At 38.9% G+C, this 24640-nt stretch overlaps 1 protein-coding gene across 1 annotated transcript in view; it reads left to right on the forward strand.

Annotated features, from left to right (window-relative positions):
• Nucleotides 1-24640, forward strand: part of WDR19 (WD repeat domain 19) — a gene marked incomplete at its 5' end in the record, with an annotated part of 80623 nt that overhangs the window by 18781 nt on the left and 37202 nt on the right. Inside the window, 5 exons of the mRNA XM_079699659.1 lie at nucleotides 7504-7653; nucleotides 11695-11842; nucleotides 11973-12177; nucleotides 14821-14980; nucleotides 15174-15284. Of these exons, the coding sequence (XP_079555785.1) occupies nucleotides 7504-7653; nucleotides 11695-11842; nucleotides 11973-12177; nucleotides 14821-14980; nucleotides 15174-15284 (774 nt within the window). The remainder of the gene's footprint in view (nucleotides 1-7503; nucleotides 7654-11694; nucleotides 11843-11972; nucleotides 12178-14820; nucleotides 14981-15173; nucleotides 15285-24640) is intronic.

Consider the following 24640-nt stretch of genomic DNA (forward strand, 5'->3'; position numbering starts at 1 on the left):
CTAGAGCGCAGGCTCAGTAGTTGTGGTGAACAGGCTTAGTTGCTCCATGGCATGTGGAATCTTCTCAGACCAGGGCTTGAACCCGTGTCCCCTGCATTGGCAGGCGAATTCTTAACCGCTGCGCCACCAGGGAAGCCCTTGACCATTTCTTAATTGGATTGTTTGTTTTCTTATTGAGTTTTGACGGTTCTTCACACATTTTGGATTCAAGTCCTTTATCGGATATATGCTTCGCAAGTATTTTCCACCCAGTGCGTGAGTTGTCTTTTCAGTCTCTTAACAGTGTCTTTCAAATAGGAGAATTTTAAAATTTTTGACCAGGTCCAGTTTATCAATTTTTTTTTTTTTCAGTACGCGGGCCTCTCACTGTTGTGGCCTCTCCCGTTGTGGAGCACAGGCTCCGGACGCGCAGGCTCAGCGGCCGTGGCTCACGGGCCCAGCCACTCCGCAGCATGTGGGATCTTCCCGGACCGGGGCACGAACCCGCATCCCCTGCATTGGCAGGCGGACTCTCAACGACTGCGCCACCAGGGAAGCCCTATCAATTAATTTTTTTATAGGTTGTGCTTTGGGTGTCATATCGAAGAAATTTTTGCCTAACCCAAGGTCACAAAGTTTTTCTCTTATGTTTTCTTCTAGAAGCTTTCAACTTTTATGTTTTACATGGAGGTCTGTGATCCATTTTGAGTTAATTTTTGTTTATGCCGTGAGATATGGATCAAAGTATTGTGGGTTTTTTCCCTGCATATAGCTATTCAGTTGTTCCAGCAACATTTGTTGAAAACACTATTATTCTGTTGAGTCGATTTTGTACTTTTGTCAAAAATCAATTGTCCATAAATGCACAGATCTTTTTCTGGACTCTCTATTCATTCTCTTGATTTGTTTATCTGTCTTTACATCAGTATCACACTGTTTTGATTACTGTAGCTTTATAATAAGTCTTGAAATCAGGTAGTGTTAGCCCTCTAACTTTTGTGTTTCCTTTTCAAAGTTGTTTTGACTATCCTCAGTTTTTTGTATTCCCAGTTAAATTTTACAATAAGCTTGTCCAGTTTTACAAAAAGCCTGCTGGGATTTTTATTGGGATCATTGTTGAACTTACAGATCAACTGCCATCTTAACAATATTGAGCCTTCCCACCGAGGAACAAGATATATATCTTCATTTATTTAGATTTTCTTTAATTTCTCTTAGCAATGTTTTGGAGTTTTCTGTGTGCAGGTCTTTCACATCTTGTTTCAGATTTATACCTAAGTATTTCGTATTTTGGGTACTCCTATACATGGTATTGCTTTTTTATTTCGATTTCTGATTATTCATGTCTAGCATATAGACATGCAACTGACTTTTGTATATTCGTCTTGTATCCTGAAACCTAGCTAAGCTCACTAGTTCTAATAGCGTTTTTTTTTTTTTTTTTTGGTAAATTCCATTGGATTTTCTATATAGATGATCATGTCATCTGCTAATAAAGATAGTTTTACTTCTTCCTTTTCAGTCTGCCTTCTATTCCAATACATTGTTGGATAGAAGCAATGAGAGTAGATGTCTTCGTCTTGTTCTTGACCGTTAAGATGATGTTAGCTGTAGATCTTTTACAGATTCCTGTTATCAGGTTGAAGAAGTTTTCTTCTATTCCTAGTTTACTAAGAATTTCTATGGATGTTGGATTTTATCAAATGCTTTTTCTCCATCTATCGAAATGATCACATGGGTTTTCTTTTTTAGTTTTTTATAATTTGTGGATTATATTAATTAATTTTGTAGTGTTAAGCCAACCCAGCATTCCTGGGATAACCCCCGCTTGATCATGATGTATTCTTCTTTTTATACATTGTTGAATTCACTTGCTAAAGTTTTATTTCAAATCTTTATATCTATGTACATGAGGGATATTCGTCTGCTGTTTTCTTTTCCTGTGATGCCTTTCTCTGATTTTAGTATCAGGGTAACGATCATAGAATGAGTTAGTCATCTTCAATTTTCTGGAACAGTTGATTAGAATTAGTGTTTTGTTTTGTTTTTTGTTTTTTGCTTAAATGTTTGAAAGAATGTGCCAGTGAAGCCTGTTGGGTGATCAAGCAATTCCTAGCAGCAGTTGAGTAGTACCTGCTAGGTTGGCTTGCTGCACTTCCGTAGATTCAGCTGGTAAGGAGGAAGCAGTCCCAAATAGATGTATACAGCAAAGGCAAGATCATGTCATTAGAGCTCCCCACATCCTTAGTGCCACAGGATAATACCAAACTGAAGGGGTCAGATGCTCTTCTGTGTACTCTATGGTGGAGGACTCAACTCTGCTACAATTAAGCAGTTTATACTCTGCAGCTATACACTAAGGAAGATGAATTGGACAATCCAAGATGAATTGGACATCATTGGAACCAGGGAAGCAGCTGAGAAATTCCTCATGGAAGTCAAGTCTTCCACAAGACAGAGAGGTGGATGAGAAATGACTCGGTGACAGGTTTTCACAAGAGTGGCCATCTCACCATGTTCCTTGTAAGATAACAGAGGATTCTGCCAAGACATGGGTCAGACTACAGTTGAGCCTTGACTCTGTGGCATTGCAAAGTAGCCAGGTGCCATGGTGGAGCTGTTTTCCTACGAAGCCTTCTGGGCCTGGAGTTTTTTTATGGGAAGGTTTTTAAACTATAAATTTAATTCCTATAATCAATATCAAAATATTAGGGTTATCTGTTTTTTCCACAAGTGAGCTTTGGTAGTTTCTGTTTTTCAAGGAATTTGTCCGTTTATCTAAATTATAAAATGTATAGGCATAAAATTATTCATAATATTCCTTATTATCCTTTTAAATATTTGTAGAATCTGTAGTAATATCACCTGTTTCTTTCCTGATTTGGGTAATTTGTGTCATTTTTCCTGATTGGTCTGCCTGGAGGTTTATCAGTTTTGTTTTATCAGTCTTTTAGAAGAATACAACTTTTTTGTTTCATTGATTTTTCTCTGTTGTTTTCTGTTTTCTGTTTCATTGATTTCTGCTCTGATCTTTATTTCCTTTCTCCTGCTTATTTTGGCTTTAATTTGTTCTTTTTCTAGTTTCTTAAGATGGAAGCTGAGTTCATTGAGTTGAGATAATTCTTTTCTAATATACTACCTTAGTGCTAGAAATTTTCCCCTAAGTACTATCTTAGCAACATCCCACAAATTCTGATATGTTGTGTTTTATTTTTATTCAGTTCAAAATGTTTTACAATTTCTCTTTTAATTTCTTCTCTGATTCATGGGTTATTTAGAAGCCCGGTGTTTAGTTTTCTAACAATCGAGATTTTACAGAGATCTTTCTGTTATTGATTTCTGATTTAGTTCTGTTATGGTCAGTGAACATACTTTGTATGACTTGAATCCTTTTAAATTTGTCAGACTTACTTTATGGTACAGAGTGTGATCTATCTTGGTAAATGTTCTTGTGTATTTGGAAAGAATATGCTGTTCTAGAATGTCAGATCAAGGTGGTTGATAATGTTCAAGACTTCTGCAACTTTATATATACTTGTTCTGTCAATTATTGAGAAAATGGTATTGAAAACTCAGATTACAATTGTGGATTTGTCTATTTCTCTTTGCAGTTCTGTCATTTTTTTTTTGATTTATGTGTATTGAAGCTCTGTTATTAGGTACATAACCATTTAGGATGGTTATGTTCTCTTCATAAATTAGCCCCTTTATCATTTTGAAATGGAGTTGATTTTGCCTGATATTAATATAGCCATTCTAGTTTTTTAGAATGTTACCCTGGTATATATTTTTCCATTCTTTTATTTTTAACCATTTGTGTCTTTATATGTAAAATATTTTTCTTGTAGGCACCATACTAATTCTCACAATTTGACAAACTCTGCCTTTTAATTACAGTGTTTATTTATTTTATTTTTTTATAAATTTATTTATTTTTGGTTGTGTTGGGTCTTCGTTGCTGCACACGGGCTTTCTCTAGCTGCGGCGAGTGGGGGCTACTCTTCGTTGCAGTGCGTGGGCTTCTCATTGCGGTGGCTTCTCTTGTTGCAGAGCACAGGCTCTAGGCATGCAGGCTTCAGTATTTGTTGCACATGGGCTCAGTAGTTGTGGCTTGCGGGCTCTAGAACTCAGGCTCAGTAGTTGTGGCGCATGGGCTTAGTTGCACCACGGCATGTGGGATCTTCCTGGACCAGGGCTTGAACCCATGTCCCCTGCGTTGGCAGGTGGATCCTTAACCACTGCGCCACTGGGGAAGTCCAATTATGTTGTTTAGACTTTTGAATTTAATGAGATTATCTCTGTGTTTAGGTTCAATCTACCATCTTGCTATTTGTCTTCTATTTGTCCCATCTCTTCTTTGTTGCCTTTTTCCTCTTCTTTTGCCTTCTTTTGGATTGTGTATTTTTTATTATTCAACTTTATCTCATTCATTGACCTTATTAGCTACAACTCTTATTTTAGTGGTTGTTTTAGATGTTGTAGTATACATCCTTAATTTATCACAGGCTACCTTCAAGTGACATTATACCTTGTAAGGTATAGAGAATAGTTTAAGTTCATTTATTAGAATAGTATGTGTCCCCTCCTACCTCTGCTGTTGCTGTCATACATTTTATTTTTACAGGTGTTATAAACCCCATAATACACTGGTATTAGTTTTGTTTAAACAATCAGTTAAGAGATTTACATAATAAAAAATATCTTATATATTTCTCCATATAGTTACCATTTTTGTTGCCCTTCATTCTATTATGTGGATCCATAGTTCCAGCTGGTATCATTTTCCTTCCACTAAAGGACTTCCTTTATCACTGTTTGTAGTGCTGGTCTGCTGGTGATGAATTCTTTTGCTTTTGTGTCTGAAAACATCTTTATTTCTCCTGCATTTTTGAAAAATATTTTTGCTAGATATAGAATTATAGGTTGACAGTTTTTTCTTTCAGTACTTTAAAGATGTTGCTCCTCTGTCTTCTTGCCTGCATTATTTCTAATAAGAAGTCGGTCGTCTTTATCCTCTGTGTGTAAGCTGTCTTTTTCCTCTGGCTTCTTTTAATACTTTATCACTGGTTTTGAGCAATTTGATTGTGATCTGTCTTGATGTAAGTTTCTTCATATTTCTTTTGCTTGAGGTTGTTGAATCCAAGGGTTTATAGTTTTAATAAAATTTGGAACATTTTCAGCCATTATTTCTTCAAATATTTTTTTCTCCCTCTGTTTGCATTCCAATTTCAGAAACTCCAATTATACATATATTAAACCACTTTAAATTATCCCACAGTTGATGCTCTTTAAATTTTTTTATTTTTTTCTCAATTTCATTTTGGATAATTTTTACTGCTGTATTTCAAGGTCACTAGCCTTTTCTTCTGTCATGTTTAATCTGCCAGTAGTTTCATCCATCGTATTTTTCATTTCAGACATGGTAGCTCACCTGCAGAAGATATATTAGAGTCTGTTTTTGTATCTTCCATGTTTCCAATTACCTTTTAAATATATGCCATGCAGTGATATTAACTGTTTTAGTTACATTGTCTGCTAATTCTAATATCCGGGTCAGTTTTATTGATCAGTTATTCTCCTTAATATGGGTTATGTTTTCCTACTTCTTTGCACTCATGGTACTTTTACCTTTTGGGGTGCTGGATGTTTTTGTATTCCTAAAAATACTCTCCAGCTTTGTTCTTGGATGCAGTTAATTTGCTTGGAAACAGTTTGACCCTTTTGAGTCTGCTTTTGTGATTTGTTAGGTAGATGTGAAACACTGCTTAGTCTACAGCTGATTACTTCCCACTTTTGAGGCAAGATCTTCCTGAATACTCTACCCAATATCCCATGAATTATGTTTTCCAATCTGGCTATTGGGCACAGTCACTCTTCCCAGTCCTGTGTGAGTGCCAGTCACTGTTCACTCTCATCCTTTTGGATGGTTCTTTTTCCTGGCTTCAGCAGTTTTCTCATATTTATGCAGTGATTAGTTCTCTGCCGAAGATTCAAGGTAGACCCTCTGAAGATCTCCAAGGTTCTCTCTCAGTGCAGCTTTCTCCTCTCTGGTACTATACCCTACAAAGACTAACTGCCTCCTTCCCTGCCCCCACTGGATTCTTAGCTCTATCTCCTCACCTCAGGGAATCATGCTCCACCTGCATTTTCCCTCCCTTTGCCATGGCTTGAAAACTCTCTCAAGGCGAAAGCTGGAGCATTCACAGGACTTACCTTGTTTGTTTCCCATCTCTCAGAGATCTTTGTCCTTTGTTGCCTTATTCCAATATCTTAAAAACTGTTTTTTCATGTATTTTATCTGTTATTTTTGGTCATTTTGGGTGGGAAAGTTAAATCATGTCGGTTATTCCATCTTGGCCTGAATAGAAATCTAAGATATTATCATGTGTTTTTATTTCAATTAAACTTTTTATTTTGAGATCATCATAGATTCACATGAAGTTGTAAGAAGCAATACAGAGAGATCCTAATAAACCCTTTTCCTAGTTTCCCCCAATGGTAATATTACACTGCATATCACAACCAGGGTATTGACATTAATAGTCAAGATACAGAACAATTCTGTCACTACAAGGATCCTTCATGTTGCTGTTTTATCTCCACATCCACTTTCCTCCTGCCCCCACCTCATCCTTAATCCCTGGTAACAAATAATCTGGCTTTTCTGGTGTATTCCAATGATCTATGTGTCTTCCCTCCACCAATACTACAGAATCTTGATGGCTGTAGCTATAAAAAAAAAGTCTTGACATTTAGTAGACTAATTTTCCCACTATATTTTTTCAAAACTGTTTTAGCTATTGTAGTTCCGTTGCCGGTCCATATAAATTTTAGAATAATCTTGTCTGTGTCTACAAAATAATCTTGAGATTTTTGTTGGAATTATATTAAACCTGTATATAAGTTCAGGAGAAGTAACATGTTTACTGTGACACCAATCCATGAATACAGTACACCTCTCCATTTATTCAGATGTTCTTTAATTCTTTCATTAGTGCTTTTTAGTTTTCAGCGCACAAATCCTATGCATGCTTTGTTGAATTTACACCTAAGTGATTTTTTGGAGTGATTGTAAATGATATATTTTTAAATTTTGATATCTACATGTTCTTTGCTAACATATAGAACTACAATTGATTGTATCTGGCGGGTTTTTGTTTATTTTTTATTTTAAACTTAATTTTCTAATTTATCTATTAACAGCAGAAGTATTTAAAGTAACATGACTTGAAAGTCACTCTTAATATGGGTATTTCTTGCAAGTGGAAAATCTGAAAAATCAATTAAGCTTTAATATCACTAAGAATGTTAGAATTAATAGACTGTTGAATCACATGTGCATTTTCATTTTACTTATTTTCTTGGGTCTGTACTTTGCTCATATAGTAAATATTATTCTTAGATTCTTCCTTTATCAAAAATATGACATTTTTTCCTTTAAGTTAGGAAATATGTTTAACATAAATGCTGAAAGTCTGTATTTTCTTAACAACCTTTTTTTTTCTATGACTGTATTTTTTTTAGACTGGTGTCATTCAGTATTTCTACATTGAAGATTGGCAATTTGTTAATGATTATCGACATCCTGTCAGTGTGAAAAAGATTTTTCCTGACCCAAATGGGACCAGATTAGTTTTCATTGATGAAAAAAGTGATGGATATGTCTACTGTCCAGTAAGTCAAGAAAATTTTTCAAATGCTTGTTTTTAAAAAATGCAACATATGAAGAAAAAAGTGTTTTTAAAATATATTCCATATATAAGATCATTTTCTCTTAAACCTTGCCAAGGATTGTAGTACTTTGTTATCATGTTTGTGATATCATGTTTGTGATCCGTTTTCATGACTGTTTACATCAAGAAAAGTTTTTCCATTATTTTGCCATTTTTTCGGTGTTAAAAATCTTCAGAGAGACTTTTTAGTGGAAAGAACAGTTGTTATATTCTGCACCATTTTTAACCTTATTTACTGCACAGTATTACAGTGTATCTTCAGGTACATGAGTTTTCTCTCTAGAAATGCAATAGCTTCAGAGGACAGGGACTGTTCTCTGTCCTTTCTGCCCACCTCAGTTGATTTTCTTCTTCCCTTAAAGATCCTGAACATAAAGGAAAGGTATTTTTGTATTAGGTGATTGAAAACAGATGAACCCATTTTTAGACTTAGTTACTCTTATTTTTAAACATCCTTAACTTTTTTGAGAATAGATTTAGATAAAGGAAATGTTGTGTTTTTACATCATCTACTATACTTGAATTTTTCATTTATTTTTGATATCCAGTTAATAATTTGTATGTTGTTGGTCACAGTTCACACAGCCTACAGCTGCTCTTGGACCCACCCTTAATAACTGTTCCCTAAGCATCTGTGCTTCACCACAGTGAAGACATGATTCAATGAAGACAGCTCTCCCCTCACAATACACTCTCCTAGATATAAAGACTTTCTTCCTTCCATTTCTGTCTCTCTCTTTCTCTTCCTCTCCTCCCTTCCTTTCTTTATCTTCCCTTCATTTTTTTTTTCTTTTTCTTTTCTTTCTTTGACAAATGTAACAGGTTTCCATGGGTGTCTGAATTATTTATGCCAAATTCCTAATATTCCAGTTCTTATTCAACCCATTTCTCAATCACAAAACAGATGAGGAAAAATGACCTAAATAAAAAGATGACCTTGTGTTCCCTCTACTTAATAAGGAAATTCAATCTGTAGAGATTTCCTTTCTGGAACAGGGTATAAGGAAGTTAAGCTGCCTTGCTTCCTATGTGGGTTCACCCCAGGTGGAGTCTGCTGTTTAGACAGGGTGCACAAGAGGGTAGCAGGGTGCAGCGGGCATCTGACAGGACTGAGAGTGAGAAGTGGGGTCTGACGGCTTGGAGAAGGGCCAGGGGTAAGACCTGTCCCGAACAAGTTGATGCTTTTTTCGTTCTCCTTTTACAGTTCTCCTTTCCTTGATAATTTCTGTCAAAGAGGCTAGTGTGACCTCCTTCCTGGGGTTGGGATGAGGTTTCAGTGAGCTGATTTTTCCAAACATATTATCAGGCATAGGGTAGCTATTTAGCAGGGGTTAGTTAAAACTCTGCCCTCTTTACCTCTTTATCACAACTTAAAACCCTCACGTTCCAGAATTTTGCCACCTCTTGCTGCTCATCCCCAATCCCTTTTCCAAGTCTAACCTGCAACTCAGTTAAGTTAAAAAGAAAAACCCTGGTGAAACGAATCCGCACAAAAGAATGACTCCACAAGGGCATAGCCCCTCCCTAACCCAACATGGGGTTGGGTGTGAACTTCTTTCCAAGTTAGGGCTCATTGGTAGGTTAGAGTTTTAGGTTGTTGGACAAGATATCCAAGGGGCGTGTGGTACCCACAGGAGCGGTCCCTCTTTTAAATAATACCCAGTCTTGCCTAGGAGTGAGGCCAGCCTGGCAGGGAAGGGAAAGGAGAGTTTGTGGTGCAGAGCCTCCCCAAACCTCAGACACAAGATGAAGCGATGCTAAGGCCCTTGGACTCTTGACCAGAGTGCTGTGCTTTTTTTTTTTTTTAACACTCACCCTGTCATAGTGTGCTACTATTGCAGCTTACTTTTTCATCCAACTTCAAAGTGAGAAAAACATTGCTTCTGTGATGGACATATATGAAAGTATATAATAATTCAAACCACAACTATTCCTCTTTAAAATTCCCATATATACTCGCAATTTCTCTTCATACGTACATTTATTCAACCTCTTTTCCCTCACTGTGTGGATGGCAAGGAAGTGACTCCTGTCATACATTAGAATTGGGAGAGATGGCTTTTTTCTTACATGTGCCCTAATGAAAACCTTGCACCCCATCACTCCCTATATACCCATAAAGGATGACTTGTGATATACTGTAGGAAGTTCATAAACAGAGGCGGTAGAGTATAGTAGTTTAGTGCATGGGCAGACAGACAAACCTGGATTTGAGATTAGTAGTAATGACAACTAATATTTCCATGCTGAGTATGCTGTACATATATCAGGGATTTCTTTTAATCCTTACATCAGCCCCAGAGATAAATACTCCCATCTTACCATTTTACAGGTGGAGAAATTAAGGCATAGAAAAGGTAAGTCACTTGTCCAAGGTCACACAGTCAGCACATGGTATCAGTGGTGTGAGACTAGGCCAGCTTCCTCCAGGGCTCTCACTTTGATTGGATTCCCAGTTTCCCCATCTATAAAATGAAAATGGTTCCAGTACCTACTTTGTAGATTGTATAAAAATTAAATGGGATAATGCACATAAACCTTTCAGTATAGCATCTGCCACATAGTAAGCATTTAACAAATGGTTACCCCCTTTAAAACATTTCTACCATCTAACACTGGTGTGCTCATCCTTACAAACTGAGAGTCAGTATGACATAGTGGCTAGAAGCATAGACTATGGAGCCAGACTGCCTGGTTCAAATCCTGACTCTTCAACATATTAGCTGTATGACTTTGGGAAGATTTCTGTGTGCCTCAGTTTCTTCATCTGAAAAATGGGCATAATAGAATCTGTCTTATAGAGTAAGAGATTAGAATTCAATATATTAAATTATAATCTATTAAATTATATATATACTTTCATATCTTAAAGTAATTCTATATATTAAATTCAGTGAGTATAATTTACAAAAAGTAATTTATAAGGTAAATTAAGTACATATAAGTACAATAAGTATAATTAAATATAAGTACACTACTTGGTAAGCAACACTATCCAATAGAAATGTAATCTGAACTACATATATAATTTTAAATTTTCTACTAGTCACATTTTTTAGAAAGGTAAAAAGAAACAGGTGAAATTAATTTTAATAATATTTTTAATTTAACCCAATATTATCATTTCAGTATGTAATCAACATAAAAATTATTAATGAGATGTTTTACACTCTTTTTTTCATACTAACTCCTTGAGATCTGGTGGGTAGTTTACACTTACCCACATCTCAGTTTGGACTAGACACATTTCAGTGCTTAAGAGCCACATGTGGATATTAAATAGTGGCCATACTGTATTGTATGGCTGTATAATATTAGTTATTTATAGGAATTTTATATTTCATTCTTATTTTGAGAGGAAGATAGATTAGAGAGTAGGCAGATGTTTCTTAGCTCCACATTGAGGATATATGTAAGCCTATCTGCCTGAGGAATATGTGGAATCGGAATATGTGGACTGATTTTTTTAATAGCTTATATTACTGTAACTACAGTTTATGTTTGTTGGAATTGCACTGTAGAGAAGTTTTTGAAATAAAACATACCGAGTGTAATTTATTTAAATCTCAAATCATACACAAATTAATTTGTTTCTTCTCTAGTTGGAGCATTTCTGTACCCAGTACTATTGAAAATTTTCTAAGCACAAGTGTGTTCATAGTTTAAATTTCCATCATCTTGAGCAACTTCAACTTTTTTTTCTTAACCTGAAGTTTTGTGTCCAGACTTGTAGTTTTTCCTGCAAATTCACCAAATTTTAGATAAAATCCTTGATTTTCCATATAACTACAGTTTTTTTTCAAGCCAGACCTCTAGGAATGGGAAAAGAAACTTTTCTTCCTTTATCTTGGGATGTTGCTGAGTTGAATGTGGGTTGGTAAGCTTTGCCAGCTACGGCTGTAGACAGGCTCCTTCCTACCAAGGCAAATGATAACGGTTTAAGTACAGACCTGGGGCAAATCTATAAATCCTTATTTTGTAGGTTAATGATGCTACCTATGAGATTCCAGATTTTCCACCAACCATTAAAGGTGTTCTTTGGGAAAACTGGCCAATGGATAAAGGTGTGTTTATTGCCTACGATGATGATAAGGTGTACACTTATGTCTTTCACAAGGACACTATACAAGGTACTTAATCACTTTTTTTTGTACATTTAGTGAGAAATACATTTCCATTGCAGTGAAATTAAAACATTCCTTTCTGATGTGTGTGCTAAGTATTAGCTTTCAGCATTAAGATGTCTGTCTTATAATATAGGATCCAAGGTCATTTTGGCTGGTGGCACCAAAGTTCCCTTCTGTCATAAACCTTTGCTGTTATATAATGGAGAGTTGACCTGCCAGACACAGAGTGGAAAAATAAACAACATCTACCTTAGCACCCACAGCTTCCTCCACAGTTTAAAAGATGTGGGGCTTAATGATCTGAGGCAGATGCTGACGCAGACTTTAATGCTAAAGAGGTATGGTTTTAAACACTTCTCGTGGGGCCTCTCATTTGCTTTTGTGATTTTAAAGGTCAACTTCTATTAAAATAGTTAGAGGTAATAGTATTTACCTCGTTTACTTCACAGGATTATTGTGAGGCTCAGATAAGATGATGGATATGAGAATGTATATAAATTCTAAGGGAAGTACTTTTGTACAATACTATCGGTGCTTTATTCCAAGAAAAGCCCTTCAGAACAAAAAGGTTTCTCATCACCCAAATAGCACAGTTATTGCGAAATTCTAATAAACGTAATTATTTCAACACTCTTAATTTCATCATAACAAAGTTTGATTTTACTTTACTTAAGATTTCCTTTTCCTGCTTTTTCCTCTCACCTCTTAGGGCCACTGTGAATTCCTTTGTGGTTCTGATTCTTCTCACCATCTCTTAAATGTTGCTCTTCTTCAGGGTCCCTTGAGCTCCTTTCTTCTATTCTCACTCTAATTATTCTTCCAGAGTGAATCTCCTCAAAGATGGTTTCAGTACCATCTATACGAGGCTGACTTCAAAATGTGCATCCTTGACTTAAACCTCTGTTTACCACTGCCTCCCAGTCATACGTAGTTGGGAGTCCATGAGTTCTTCAAACTTGCCTCATCATATTCCCCAGCCTCCCCCCCTGCCCTAAACACATTGTGCACATGCTCTACCACCCACCCACACACGCACACACACACCCTCACACACACACCTCATACACACACCCTCACACACACACACCCTCACACACACACACAAACACCCCTACACACACCCTCACACACACAACTTCACACACACATCCTCTCACACACCCTCACTCTCACATGCCCTCACAAACACACACGCTCACAAACACACGCTCACACACCCTCACACACAGACACACCCTCACACACATGCTCACTCTCACACACACTCTCACACACCCTCACATCCCTCACACACACACCCTCACACGCACCCTCACACACACACCCTCACACACACACCCTCACACACACCTTCACACACATGCACACACACACTTCACACACACACACCCTCACCCACATGTACACATACACACACCCTCACACACACACATACCCCAGGTCCTTTTGTCCTCTGCTATTCCCCCACCTTAACTCAGGCCCTCACGTGGAGTAATGTATAGCGGAACCACTTTCTGACTGCTCTCTCTGCTGGTAGCCTGATGACAATCTAAAGTATTCTCTATACACTTTGGAAAATGTGAATCTGATCCTCTCATTTCCCTGCTGAAGATCTTCCAGTGACTTCCTGTAGCCTTTAGGAAGAAACACCTGCTTTTCGGGGACCTCAGCATGACATGCCAGGCTCATGATGATTTAATGCTCTCCTCATCTGTCCCCACTCCTCCACTCCTCTCTGTGCACTGACTGCTTGGATTCCGTATTTTTCATTATTTCTTGCCTTGGCATGAGCCGCTTTCTCATCCTGGGCTGCCCCTCCCTGTCTCTGTGGACGGTAACTCCTCATTCTTCACCATACAGTGGAGTGCTCTCCTCCTCCAGGAAGCCTTCCCAGAAGCCCCGACCACTGGCAGTCTAGGTCAGGGCCTTTCAAATGTGTTGCCTTAGAGCCAGGATCTGGTGTGCAGAGTGGTTTAGCACATGTTATCTCTTACCACTGTGTGACCTGGGCTGGATTTTTAAGGCCTCTAAGCCTCACTTTCCTCATCTCTAAAGGAGAAATAATAATAATACATAATGGATAGGGTCGTTAGGGTGATCCAGCAAGAGAATTTATACAAAGCACTTAGCGCAAAGATCCACATATTGTAGGCACTCCAGTACCTTTGTCATACTGTGTCATAGTCATCTGTTTTCTTACCTGGCTCTTCCACCTTCCCCAAGTATGACTGCCTAAAGGACAGTGATCTGCATTTGAGCCTTATGTCTTGGTTCCTGGCACATAACGGTGCTCAGTGAATGTGTGTTGGATAGAAAAATGCATCAGTGAATAGAGGGGGAGGCATAACATATTCATTAATGTAGGGGTTCCACAAAAAGTCTCACTGGCATTTATGGTTAAGTTTTATACCAGAGGTCAGCAAGCTTTTTCTGTTATGGTCCAGTTGGTAAGTATTTCAGGCGTTAAGGGCCATAGGGTCTGTCACACCTACTCAGATCAGTTGTTGCAGTGCAAGTGCAGCCAAGACAGTCCATAAAGAGCGGGCAGGTGAGTGTCTGTGTTCCACTCACACTTTATTCTCCAAAACAGGCAGCTGTGGGCCATAGTTTGCTGACCCCTGTTTTAAAGTTCCCAGTTTATAGGAATAGAGTACTAATTTTATTAGACTTATGTGAGAACAAAAATAATTTTCATCTGTGTGTGAAGTAAACCAAGAATAAATAAACAGAATCAGTTGTTGATGAGGGAAGGTGGTTATACAGAATAGATTCAGGTTAATTCAAGAAATTCAAGAAAAAAAATCTGCATAAAACTGGAAGAAAAGTTTATATAGCTTTTCATAACTTGAAAATGATTAAAGATTAAGAAATGTTTCTGCAAAATTTATCTAGGGCATAACATTAAGTTATGTACAATCTGAAAATTGCCTAATAGGGGGCAAATAGAGCTCCTTGATTAAGCTTATGTATTCAACTGCTAGGTTTTCTGATGCTTGGGAAATGTGCAAGATTCTGAGTGATCATCCTGCCTGGAATGAGTTGGCCAGAGCTTGTCTACACCACATGGAAGTGGAGTTTGCAATCCGTGTTTATCGGACAATTGGAAACGTTGGCATGGTGATGTCCTTGGAACAAATAAAGGTAAACAGCATCTTAGGGGAATTATCAGATTAGCATTTAAATGGTGTTTAGTCAAACATTTAAAATTTCTGCAGTTAATCTTACCTAACTCATAAACAAATTAATTGATAGACCACTACCACTTTCTCCTAAGTACAGTCCTTAAATAAAAAACCTTTGTATTTCTTCTCATTAAAACTGCTTTTATTTGTAGGGAATAGAGGACTACAATCTTTTGGCAGGACATCTTGCCATGTTTGCTAATGATTTCAACCTGGCTCAGGACCTGTACCTGGCATCCAGCTGTCCCATTGCTGCCCTGGAGGTATGGCAGCAAATGAGGGGAAAAACGTGCAAAGAGGCTCTCACCTTTTGTAGAGTTAAAATCTCTCAGCACCAGATACCACATGCCTTCCGCCTCCTAGAATTCAGATTTCAGCTTTAAGAGTTCCTGAGTATTCATTAACTTAAGAAATATTTTCAGTCTGCATTCTGTGGAGCCATAAAAGGCATGGTATTGTAACATTACCAAATAATTTAAAGTCAGACTGTGTCCAGAGAGGACAGATTCCATAACTTACAAAAACGCACACAAATAAAAACAGCCGCCATTTTTCTTTCTTTCTTTCTTTTTCTTTCTTTCTTTCTTTCGTTCTTTCTTTCTTTCTTTCTTTCTTTTTTATAGACAAAGATGTTTATTTTAAGAGTATTTTTTTTGTTACTTTTAACATCTTTATTGGAGTATAATTGCTTTACAATGGTGTGTTAAGTTTCTGCTTTATAACAAAGTGAATCAGCTGTACATATACATATATCCCCATATATCCTCCCTCTTGCGTCTCCCTCCCACCCTCCCTATCCCACCCCTCTAGGTGGTCACAAAGCATGGAGCTGATCTCCCTGTGCTATGCGGCTGCTTCCCACTAGCTATACATTTTACATTTGGTAGTGTATATATGTCCATGCCACTCTCTCACTTCATGCCAGCTTACCTTTCCCTCTCCCTGTGTCCTCAAGTCCATTCTCTAGTCTGAGTCTTTACTCCTGTCCTGCCCCTAGGTTCTTCAGAACCTTTTTTTTTTTTTTTTTTAGATTCCATATATATGTGTTAGCATACGGTATTCGTTTTTCTCTTTCTGACTTACTTCACTCTGTATGACAGACTCTAGGTCCATCCACCTCACTACAAATAACTCAGTTTCGTTTCTTTTTTTTTTTTTTGCGGTACGTGGGCCTCTCACTGCTGTGGCCTCTCCTGTTGCACAGCACAGGCTCCAGATGCGCAGGCTCAGCAGCCATGGCTCACGGGCCCAGCCGCTCCGCGGCACGTGGGATCCTCCTGGACCGGGGCACGAACCCGCGTCCCCTGTATCGGCAGGCGGACTCTCAACCACTGCGCCACCAGGGAAGCCCTCAATTTCGTTTCTTTTTATGGATGGGTAATATTCCATTGTATATATGTGCTGCATCTTCTTTCTCCATTCATCTGTCGATGGACACTTAGGTTGGTTCCATGTCCTGGCTATTGTAAATAGAGCTGCAATGAACATTGTGGTGCATGACTCTTTTTGAATTATGGTTTTCTCAGGGTGTATGCCCAGTAGTGAGACTGCAGGGTCATATGGTAGTTCTTTTTTTTTTTTTTTTTTTTTTTTGCTTTATAACAAATTTAATCAGTTATACATATACATATGTTCCCATATCCCCTCCCTTTTGCGTCTCCCTCCCACCCTCTCTATCCCACCCCTCCAGGCGGTCACAAAGCACCGAGCTGATCTCCCTGTGCTATGCGGCTGCTTCCCAATAGCTATCTACCTTACGTTTGGTAGTGTATATATGTCCATGCCGCTCTTTCACTTTGTCACAGCTTACCCTTCCCCCTCCCCATATCCTCAAGTCCATTCTCTAGTAGGTCTGTGTCTTTATTCCTGTCTTACCCCTATGTTCTTCATGACATTTTTTTTTCTTAAATTCCATATATATGTGTCAGCATACAGTATTTGTCTTTCTCTTTCTGACTTACTTCACTCTGTATGACAGGCTCTAGGTCCATCCACCTCATTACAAATAGCTCATTCGTTTCTTTTTATGGCTAAGTAATATTACATTGTATATATGTGCCACATCTTCTTTACCCATTCATCCGATGATGGACACTTAGGTTGTTTCCATCTCCGGGCTATTGTAAATAGGGCTGCTATGAACATTTTGGTACATGTCTCTTTTTGAATTATGGTTTTCTCAGGGTATATGCCCAGTAGTGGGATTGCTGGGTCATATGGTAGTTCTATTTGTAGTTTTTTAAGGAACCTCCATTCTGTTCTCCATAGTGGCTGTACCAATTCACATTCCCACCAGCAGTGAAAGAGTGTTCCCTTTTTTCCACACCCTCTCCAGCATTTATTGTTTCCAGATTTCTTGATGATGGCCATTCTGACTGGTGTGAGATGATATCTCATTGTAGTTTTGATTTGCATTTCTCTAATGAGTAAAGATGTTGAGCATCCTTTCATGTGTTTGTTGGCAGTCTGTATATCTTCTGTGGAGAAATGTCTATTTAGGTCTTCTGCCCATTTTTGGATTGGGTTGTTTGTTTTTTTGTTATTGAGCTGCATGAGCTGCTTATAAATTTTGGAGATTAATCCTTTGTCAGTTGCTTCATTTGCAAATATTTTCTCCCATTCTGAGGGTTGTCTTTTGGTCTTGTTTATGGTTTCCTTTGCTGTGCAAAAGCTTTTAAGTTTCATTAGGTCCCATGTGTTTATTTTTGTCTTTATTTCCATTTCTCTAGGAGGTGGGTCAAAAAGGACCTTGCTGTGATTTATGTCATAGAGTGTTCTGCCTATGTTTTCCTCTAAGAGTTTGATAGTGTCTGGCCTTACATTTAGGTCTTTAATCCATTTTGAGCTTATTTTTGTGTATGGTGTCAGGGAGTGATCTAATCTCATACTTTTACATGTCCCTATCCAGTTTTCCCAGCACCACTTATTGAAGAGACTGTCCTTTCTCCACTGTACATTCCTGCCTCCTTTATCAAAGATAAGGTGACCATATGTGCGTGGGTTTATCTCTGGGCTTTCTATCCTGTTCCATTGATCTATCTTTCTGTTTTTGTGCCAGTACCATACTGTCTTGATTACTGTAGCTTTGTAGTATAGTCTGAAGTCAGGGAGCCTGATTCCTCCAGCTCCATTTTTCGTTCTCAAGATTGCTTTGGCTATTCGGGGTCTTTTGTGTTTCCATACAAATTGTGAAATTTTTTGTTCTAGTTCTGTGAAAAATGCCAGTGGTAGTTTGATAGGGATTGCATTGAATCTGTAGATTGCTTTGGGTAGTAGAGTCATTTTCACAATGTTGATTCTTCCAATCCAAGAACATGGTACATCTCTCCATCTATTTGTATCATCTTTAATTTCTTTCATCAGTGTCTTATAATTTTCTGCATACAGGTCTTTTGTCTCCTTAGGTAGGTTTATTCCTAGATATTTTATTCTTTTTGTTGCAATGGTAAATGGGAGTGTTTCCTTGATTTCACTTTCAGATTTTTCATCATTAGTATATAGGAATGCCAGAGATTTCTGTGCATTAATTTTGTATCCTGCAACTTTACCAAATTCATTGATTAGCTCTAGTAGTTTTCTGGTAGCATCTTTAGGATTCTCTATGTATAGTATCATGTCATCTGCAAACAGTGACAGCTTTACTTCTTCTTTTCCGATTTGGATTCCTTTTATTTCCTTTTCTTCTCTGATTGCTGTGGCTAAAACTTCCAAAACTATGTTGAATAAGAGTGGTGAGAGAGGGCAACCTTGTCTTGTTCCTGATCTTAGTGGAAATGGTTTCAGTTTTTCACCATTGAGGACGATGCTGGCTGTGGGTTTGTCATATATGGCCTTTGTTATGTTGAGGAAAGTTCCCTCTATGCCTACTTTCTGCAGGGTTTTTATCATAAATGGGTGTTGAATTTTGTCGAAAGCTTTCTCTGCATCTATTGAGATGATCATATGGTTTTTCTCCTTCAGTTTGTTAATATGGTGTATCACGTTGATTGATTTGCGTATATTGAAGAATCCTTGCATTCCTGGAATAAACCCCACTTGATCATGGTGTATGATCCTTTTAATGTGCTGTTGGATTCTGTTTGCTAGTATTTTGTTGAGGATTTTTGCATCTATGTTCATCAGTGATATTGGCCTGTAGTTTTCTTTCTTTGTGACATCCTTGTCTGGTTTTGGCGTCAGGATGATGGTGGCCTCGTAGAATGAGTTTGGGAGTGTTCCTCCCTCTGCTATATTTTGGAAGAGTTTGAGAAGGATAGGTGTTAGCTCTTCTCTAAATGCTTGATAGAATTCGCCTGTGAAGCCATCTGGTCCTGGGCTTTTGTTTGTTGGAAGATTTTTTATCACAGTTTCAATTTCAGTGCTTGTGATTGGTCTGTTCATATTTTCTATTTCTTCCTGATTCAGTCTTGGCAGGTTGTGCATTTCTAAGAATTTGTCCATTTCTTCCAGGTTGTCCATTTTATTGGCATAGAGTTGCTTGTAGTAATCTCTCATGATCTTTTGTATTTCTGCAGCGTCAGTTGTTACTTCTCCTTTTTCATTTCTAATTCTATTGATTTGAGTCTTCTCCCTTTTTTTCTGGATGAGTCTGGCTAATGGTTTATCAATTTTTTTTATCTTCTGAAAGAACCAGCTTTTAGTTTTATTGATCTTTGCTATCGTTTCCTTCATTTCTTTTTCATTTATTTCTGATCTGATTTTTATGATTTCTTTCCTTCTGCTAACTTTGGGCTGTTTTTGTTCTTCTTTCTCTAATTGCTTTAGGTGCAAGGTTAGGTTGTTTATTTGAGATGTTTCCTGTTTCTTAAGGTGGGATTGTATTGCTATAAACTTCCCTCTTAGAACTGCTTTTGCTGCATCCCATAGGTTTTGGGTCATCGTGTCTCCATTGTCATTTGTTTCTAGGTATTTTTTAATTTCCTCTTTGATTTCTTCATTGATCACTTCGTTATTAAGTAGTGTATTGTTTAGCCTCCATGTGTTTGTATTTTTTACAGCTCTTTTCCTGTAATTGATATCTAGTCTCATAGCATTGTGGTCGGAAAAGATACTTGATACAATTTCAATTTTCTTAAATTTACCAAGGCTTGATTTGTGACCCAAGATATGATCTGTCCTGGAGAATGTTCTGTGAGCACTTGAGAAAAATGTGTATTCTGTTGTTTTTGGATGGAATGTCCTATTAATATCAATTAAGTCCATCTTGTTTAATGTATCATTTAAAGCTTGTGTTTCCTTATTTATTTTCATTTTGGATGATCTGTCCATTGGTGAAAGTGGGGTGTTAAAGTCCCCCACTATGATTGTGTTACTGATGATTTCTCCTTTTATGGCTGTTAGTATTTGCCTTATGTATTGAGGTGCTCCTATGTTTGGTGCATAAATATTTACAATTGTTATATCTTCTTCTTGGATTGATCCCTTGATCATATATTAGTGTCCTTCTTTGTCTCTTCTAGTAGTCTTTATTTTAAAGTCTATTTTGTCTGATATGAGAATTGCTACTCCAGCTTTCTTTTGGTTTCCATTTGCATGGACTATCTTTTTCCATCCCCTTACTTTCAGTCTGTATGTGTCTCTAGGTCTGAAGTGGGTCTCTTGTAGACAGCATATATATGGGTCTTGTTTTTGTATCCATTCAGCCAATCTGTGTCTTTTGGTGGGAGCATTTAGTCCATTTACATTTAAGGTAATTATTGATATGTATGTTCCTATTCCCATTTTCTTAGTTGTTTTGGGTTCGTTATTGTAGGTCTTTTCCTTCTGTTGTGTTTCTTGCCTAGAGAACTTCCTTTAGCATTTGTTGTAAAGCTGGTTTGGTGGTGCTGAACTCTCTCAGCTTTTGCTTGTCTGTAAACGTTTTAATTTCTCCATCAAATCTGAATGAGATCCTTGCTGGGTAGAGTAATCTTGGTTGCAGTTTTTTCTCCCTCATCACTTTAATTATGTCCTGCCACTCCCCTCTGGCTTGTAGAGTTTCTGCTGAGAGATCAGCTGTTATCCTGATGGGGATTCCCTTGTGTGTTATTTGTTGTTTTTCCCTTGCTGCTTTTAATATGATTTCTTTGTGTTTAATTTTTGACAGTTTGATTAATATGTGTCTTGGCGTATTTCTCCTTGGATTTATTCTGTATGGGACTCTCTGTGCCTCCTGGACTTGATTAACTATTTCCTTTCCCATATTAGGGAAGTTTTCAACTATAATCTCTTCAAATATTTTCTCAGTCCCTTTCTTTTTCTCTTCTTCTTCTGGAACCCCTATAATTCGAATGTTGGTGCGTTTAATGTTGTCCCAGAGGTCTCTGAGACTGTCCTCTGTTCTTTTCATTCTTTTTTCTTTATTTTGCTCTGCATCAGTTATTTCCACTATTTTATCTTCCACCTCACTTATCCGTTCTTCTGCCTCAGTTATTCTGCTATTGATCCCATCTAGAGTATTTTTCATTTCATTTATTGTGTTTTTAATTGATGCTTGATTCATCTTTAGTTCTTCTAGGTCCTTGTTAACTGTTTCTTGCATTTTGTCTATTCTATTTCCAAGATTTTGGATCTTGGAAATAGAATCTTGGATCATCTTTACTATCATTATTCTGAATTCTTTTTCAGGTAGACTGCCTAGTACCTCTTCATTTGTTAGGTCTGGTGGGTTTTTATCTTGCTCCTTCTCCTGCTGTGTGTTTTTCTGTCTTCTCATTTTGCTTATGTTACTGTGTTTGGGGTCTCCTTTTTGCAGGCTGCAGGTTCGTAGTTCCCGTTGTTTTTGGTGTCTGTCCCCAGTGGCTAAAGTTGGTTTAGTGGGTTGTGTAGGCTTCCTGGTGGAGGGGACTAGTGCCTGTGTTCTGGTGGATGAGGCTGGATCTTGTCTTTCTGGTGGGCAGGTCCACGTCTGGTGGTGTGTTTTGGGGTGTCTGCGGACTTTTTATGATTTTAGGCAGCCTCTCTGCTAATGGGTGGGGTTGTGTTCCTGTCTTGCTAGTTGTTTGGCATAGGGTGTCCAGCACTGTAGCTTGCTGGTCGTTGAGTGAAGCTGGGTGCTGGTGTTGAGATGGAGATCTCTGGGAGATTTTCGCCGTTTGATATTATGTGGAGCTGGGAGGTCTCTTGTGGACCAGTGTCCTGAAGTTGGCTCTCCCACCTCAGAGGCACAGCACTGACTCCTGGCTCCTCAATTTGGGATGATTTGTTGTCTATTCATGTATTCCACAGATGCAGGGTACATCAAGTTGATTGTGGAGCTTTAATCCGCTGCTTCTGAGGCTGCTGGGAGAGGTTTCCCTTTCTCTTCTTTGTTCTCACAGCTCCTGGGTCTCAGCTTTGGATTTGGCCCCGCCTCTGCGTGTAGGTCGCAGGAGGGCATCTGTTTTTCGCTCAGACAGGACAGGGTTAAAGGAGCAGCCTCTTCGGGGACTCTGGCTCACTCAGGCCGGGCGGGCGGGAGGGAGGGGCACGGAGTGCGGGGCGAGCCTGCAGCGGCAGAGGCCTGCGTGACGTTGCACCAGCCCGAGGCGCGCCGTGCGTTCTCCCAGGGAAGCCGCCCCTGGATCCCGGGACCCCGTCAGTGGCGGGCTGCACAGGCTCCCGGAAGGGTGGTGTGGACGGTGACCTGCGCTCGCACACAGGCTTCTTGGCGGCGGCAGCAGCAGCCCCAGCGTCCCACGCCCGTCTCTGGGCTCCGCGCTTTCAGCCGCGACTCACGCCCGTCTGTGGTGCTCCTTTAAGCAGCGCTCCTAATCCCCTCTCCTCGCGCACCAGGAAACCAAGAGGGAAGAAGAAGTCTCTTGCCTCTTCGGCAGCTCCAGAGTTTTCCCGGACTCCCTTCCGGCTAGCTGTGGCACATTAGCCCCCTTCAGGCTGAGTTCTCGCCGCCAGCCCCAGTCCTCTCCCTGCGCTCTGACCGATGCCCGAGCCTCAGCTTCCAGCGCCGCCCGCCCCGGCGGGCGAGCAGACAAGCCTCTCGGGCTGGTGAGTGCCGCTCGGCACCGCTCCTCTGTGCGGGAATCTCTCCGCTTTGCCCTACCCAGGTATGTGGGGAGTTTCTTGCCTTTTGGGAGGTCTGGGGTCTTCTGCCAGCGTTCAGTAGGTGTTCTGTAGGAGTTGTTCCACGTGTAGCTGTATTTCTGGTGTATCCGTGGGGAGGAAGGTGATCTCCGAGTCTTACTCTTCCGCCATCTTCCCCGGAAGTCAAGGATCCATGTTTTAACAAGCCCTCCTATTTATTCTTATACATGGTCATTGATTTTGTAAAAACAAGACAAAACAAAACAGAAACTTCAATTAAAATAGAGTTGGGAGACCAGCTGGGGGAGAATTCACATCCTCTATGATAGTAGAGCCCAACAGGAAGAAGTGGTAGTTCTATTTTAAGTTTTTTAAGGAACTTCCATACTGTTCTCCATAGTGGCTGTATCAATTTACATTCCCACCAACAGTGCAAGAGGGTTCCCTTTTCTTCACACCCTCTCCAGCATTTATTGTTTGTAGATTTTTTGATGATGGCCATTCTGACTGGTGTGAGGTGATACCTCGTTGTAGTTTTGATTTGCATTTCTCTAATGATTAGTGATGTTGAGCATCCTCTCATATGTTTGTTGGCAATATGTATATCTTCTTTGGAAAAATGTCAATTTAGGTCTTCTGCCTATTTTTGGATTGGGTTGTTTCTGTTTTTGATATTGAGCTGCATGAGCTGCTTGTAAATTTTGGAGATTAATCCTTTGTCAGTTGCTTCATTTGCAAATATTTTCTCCCATTCTGAGGGTTGTCTTTTTGTCTTGTTATGTTTCCCTTTGCTGTGCAAAAGCTTTTAAGTTTCATTAGGCCCATTTGTTTATTTTTGTTTTTATTTCCATTCCTCTAGGAGGTGGGTCAAAAAGGATCTTGCTATGATTTATGTCAAAGAGTGTTCTTCCTATGTTTTCCTCTAAGAGTTTTATAGTGTCTGGCCTTACATTTAGGTCTTTAACCTATTTTGAGTTTATTTTTGTGTATGGCGTTTGGGAGTGTTCTAATTTCATTCTTTTACATGTAGCTGTCGAGTTTTCCCAGCACCACTTATTGAAGAGGATGTCTTTTCTCCATTGTATATTCTTGCCTCCTTTATCAAAGATAAGGTGACCATAGGTGCATGGATTTATCTCTGAACAGCCACCATTTATTGAGTGCTCACATGTGCCAGACACTTTTTAAAGCATTGACGTATTTTAATTCACTTAACCTTCACAACAGTCCTGTGAGATAATACTGTTATTTTCTCTATTTTCCAAATGGGAAAATTGAGGCGCATTTGTCTTTTATTTATTATGTGAAATTCTCTTTTGTATGAAGAGAAGGTTAAGGCTTGTGTATCGTCACTAGTTTCCCAGAGGTGAGTGTTGCAGGTGAAGGATCAGAGAGGAGTGAAGGACCTAGTTCAACGCAAGGAAGGAAGGAGCTGTGGCTGTGTAGAGTAGCGGTTAAGAACATGGACTTTAGAGTCGGACATGGCTGGGTTCAGATCCCAGCTCTGTGTAACATTGGACAAGTTATTTCATCTCTCTGTGCCCTAGATCCCATTTAAAGGAGGGATAACAATATCTAGCCCACAGGGTGTTGTAAAGATTTAATAATGAGGTTAGATCTT

The sequence above is a fragment of the Hyperoodon ampullatus genome (assembly GCF_949752795.1).
Source record: "Hyperoodon ampullatus genome assembly, chromosome: 1".
Lineage (NCBI taxonomy): Eukaryota > Metazoa > Chordata > Mammalia > Artiodactyla > Ziphiidae > Hyperoodon > Hyperoodon ampullatus.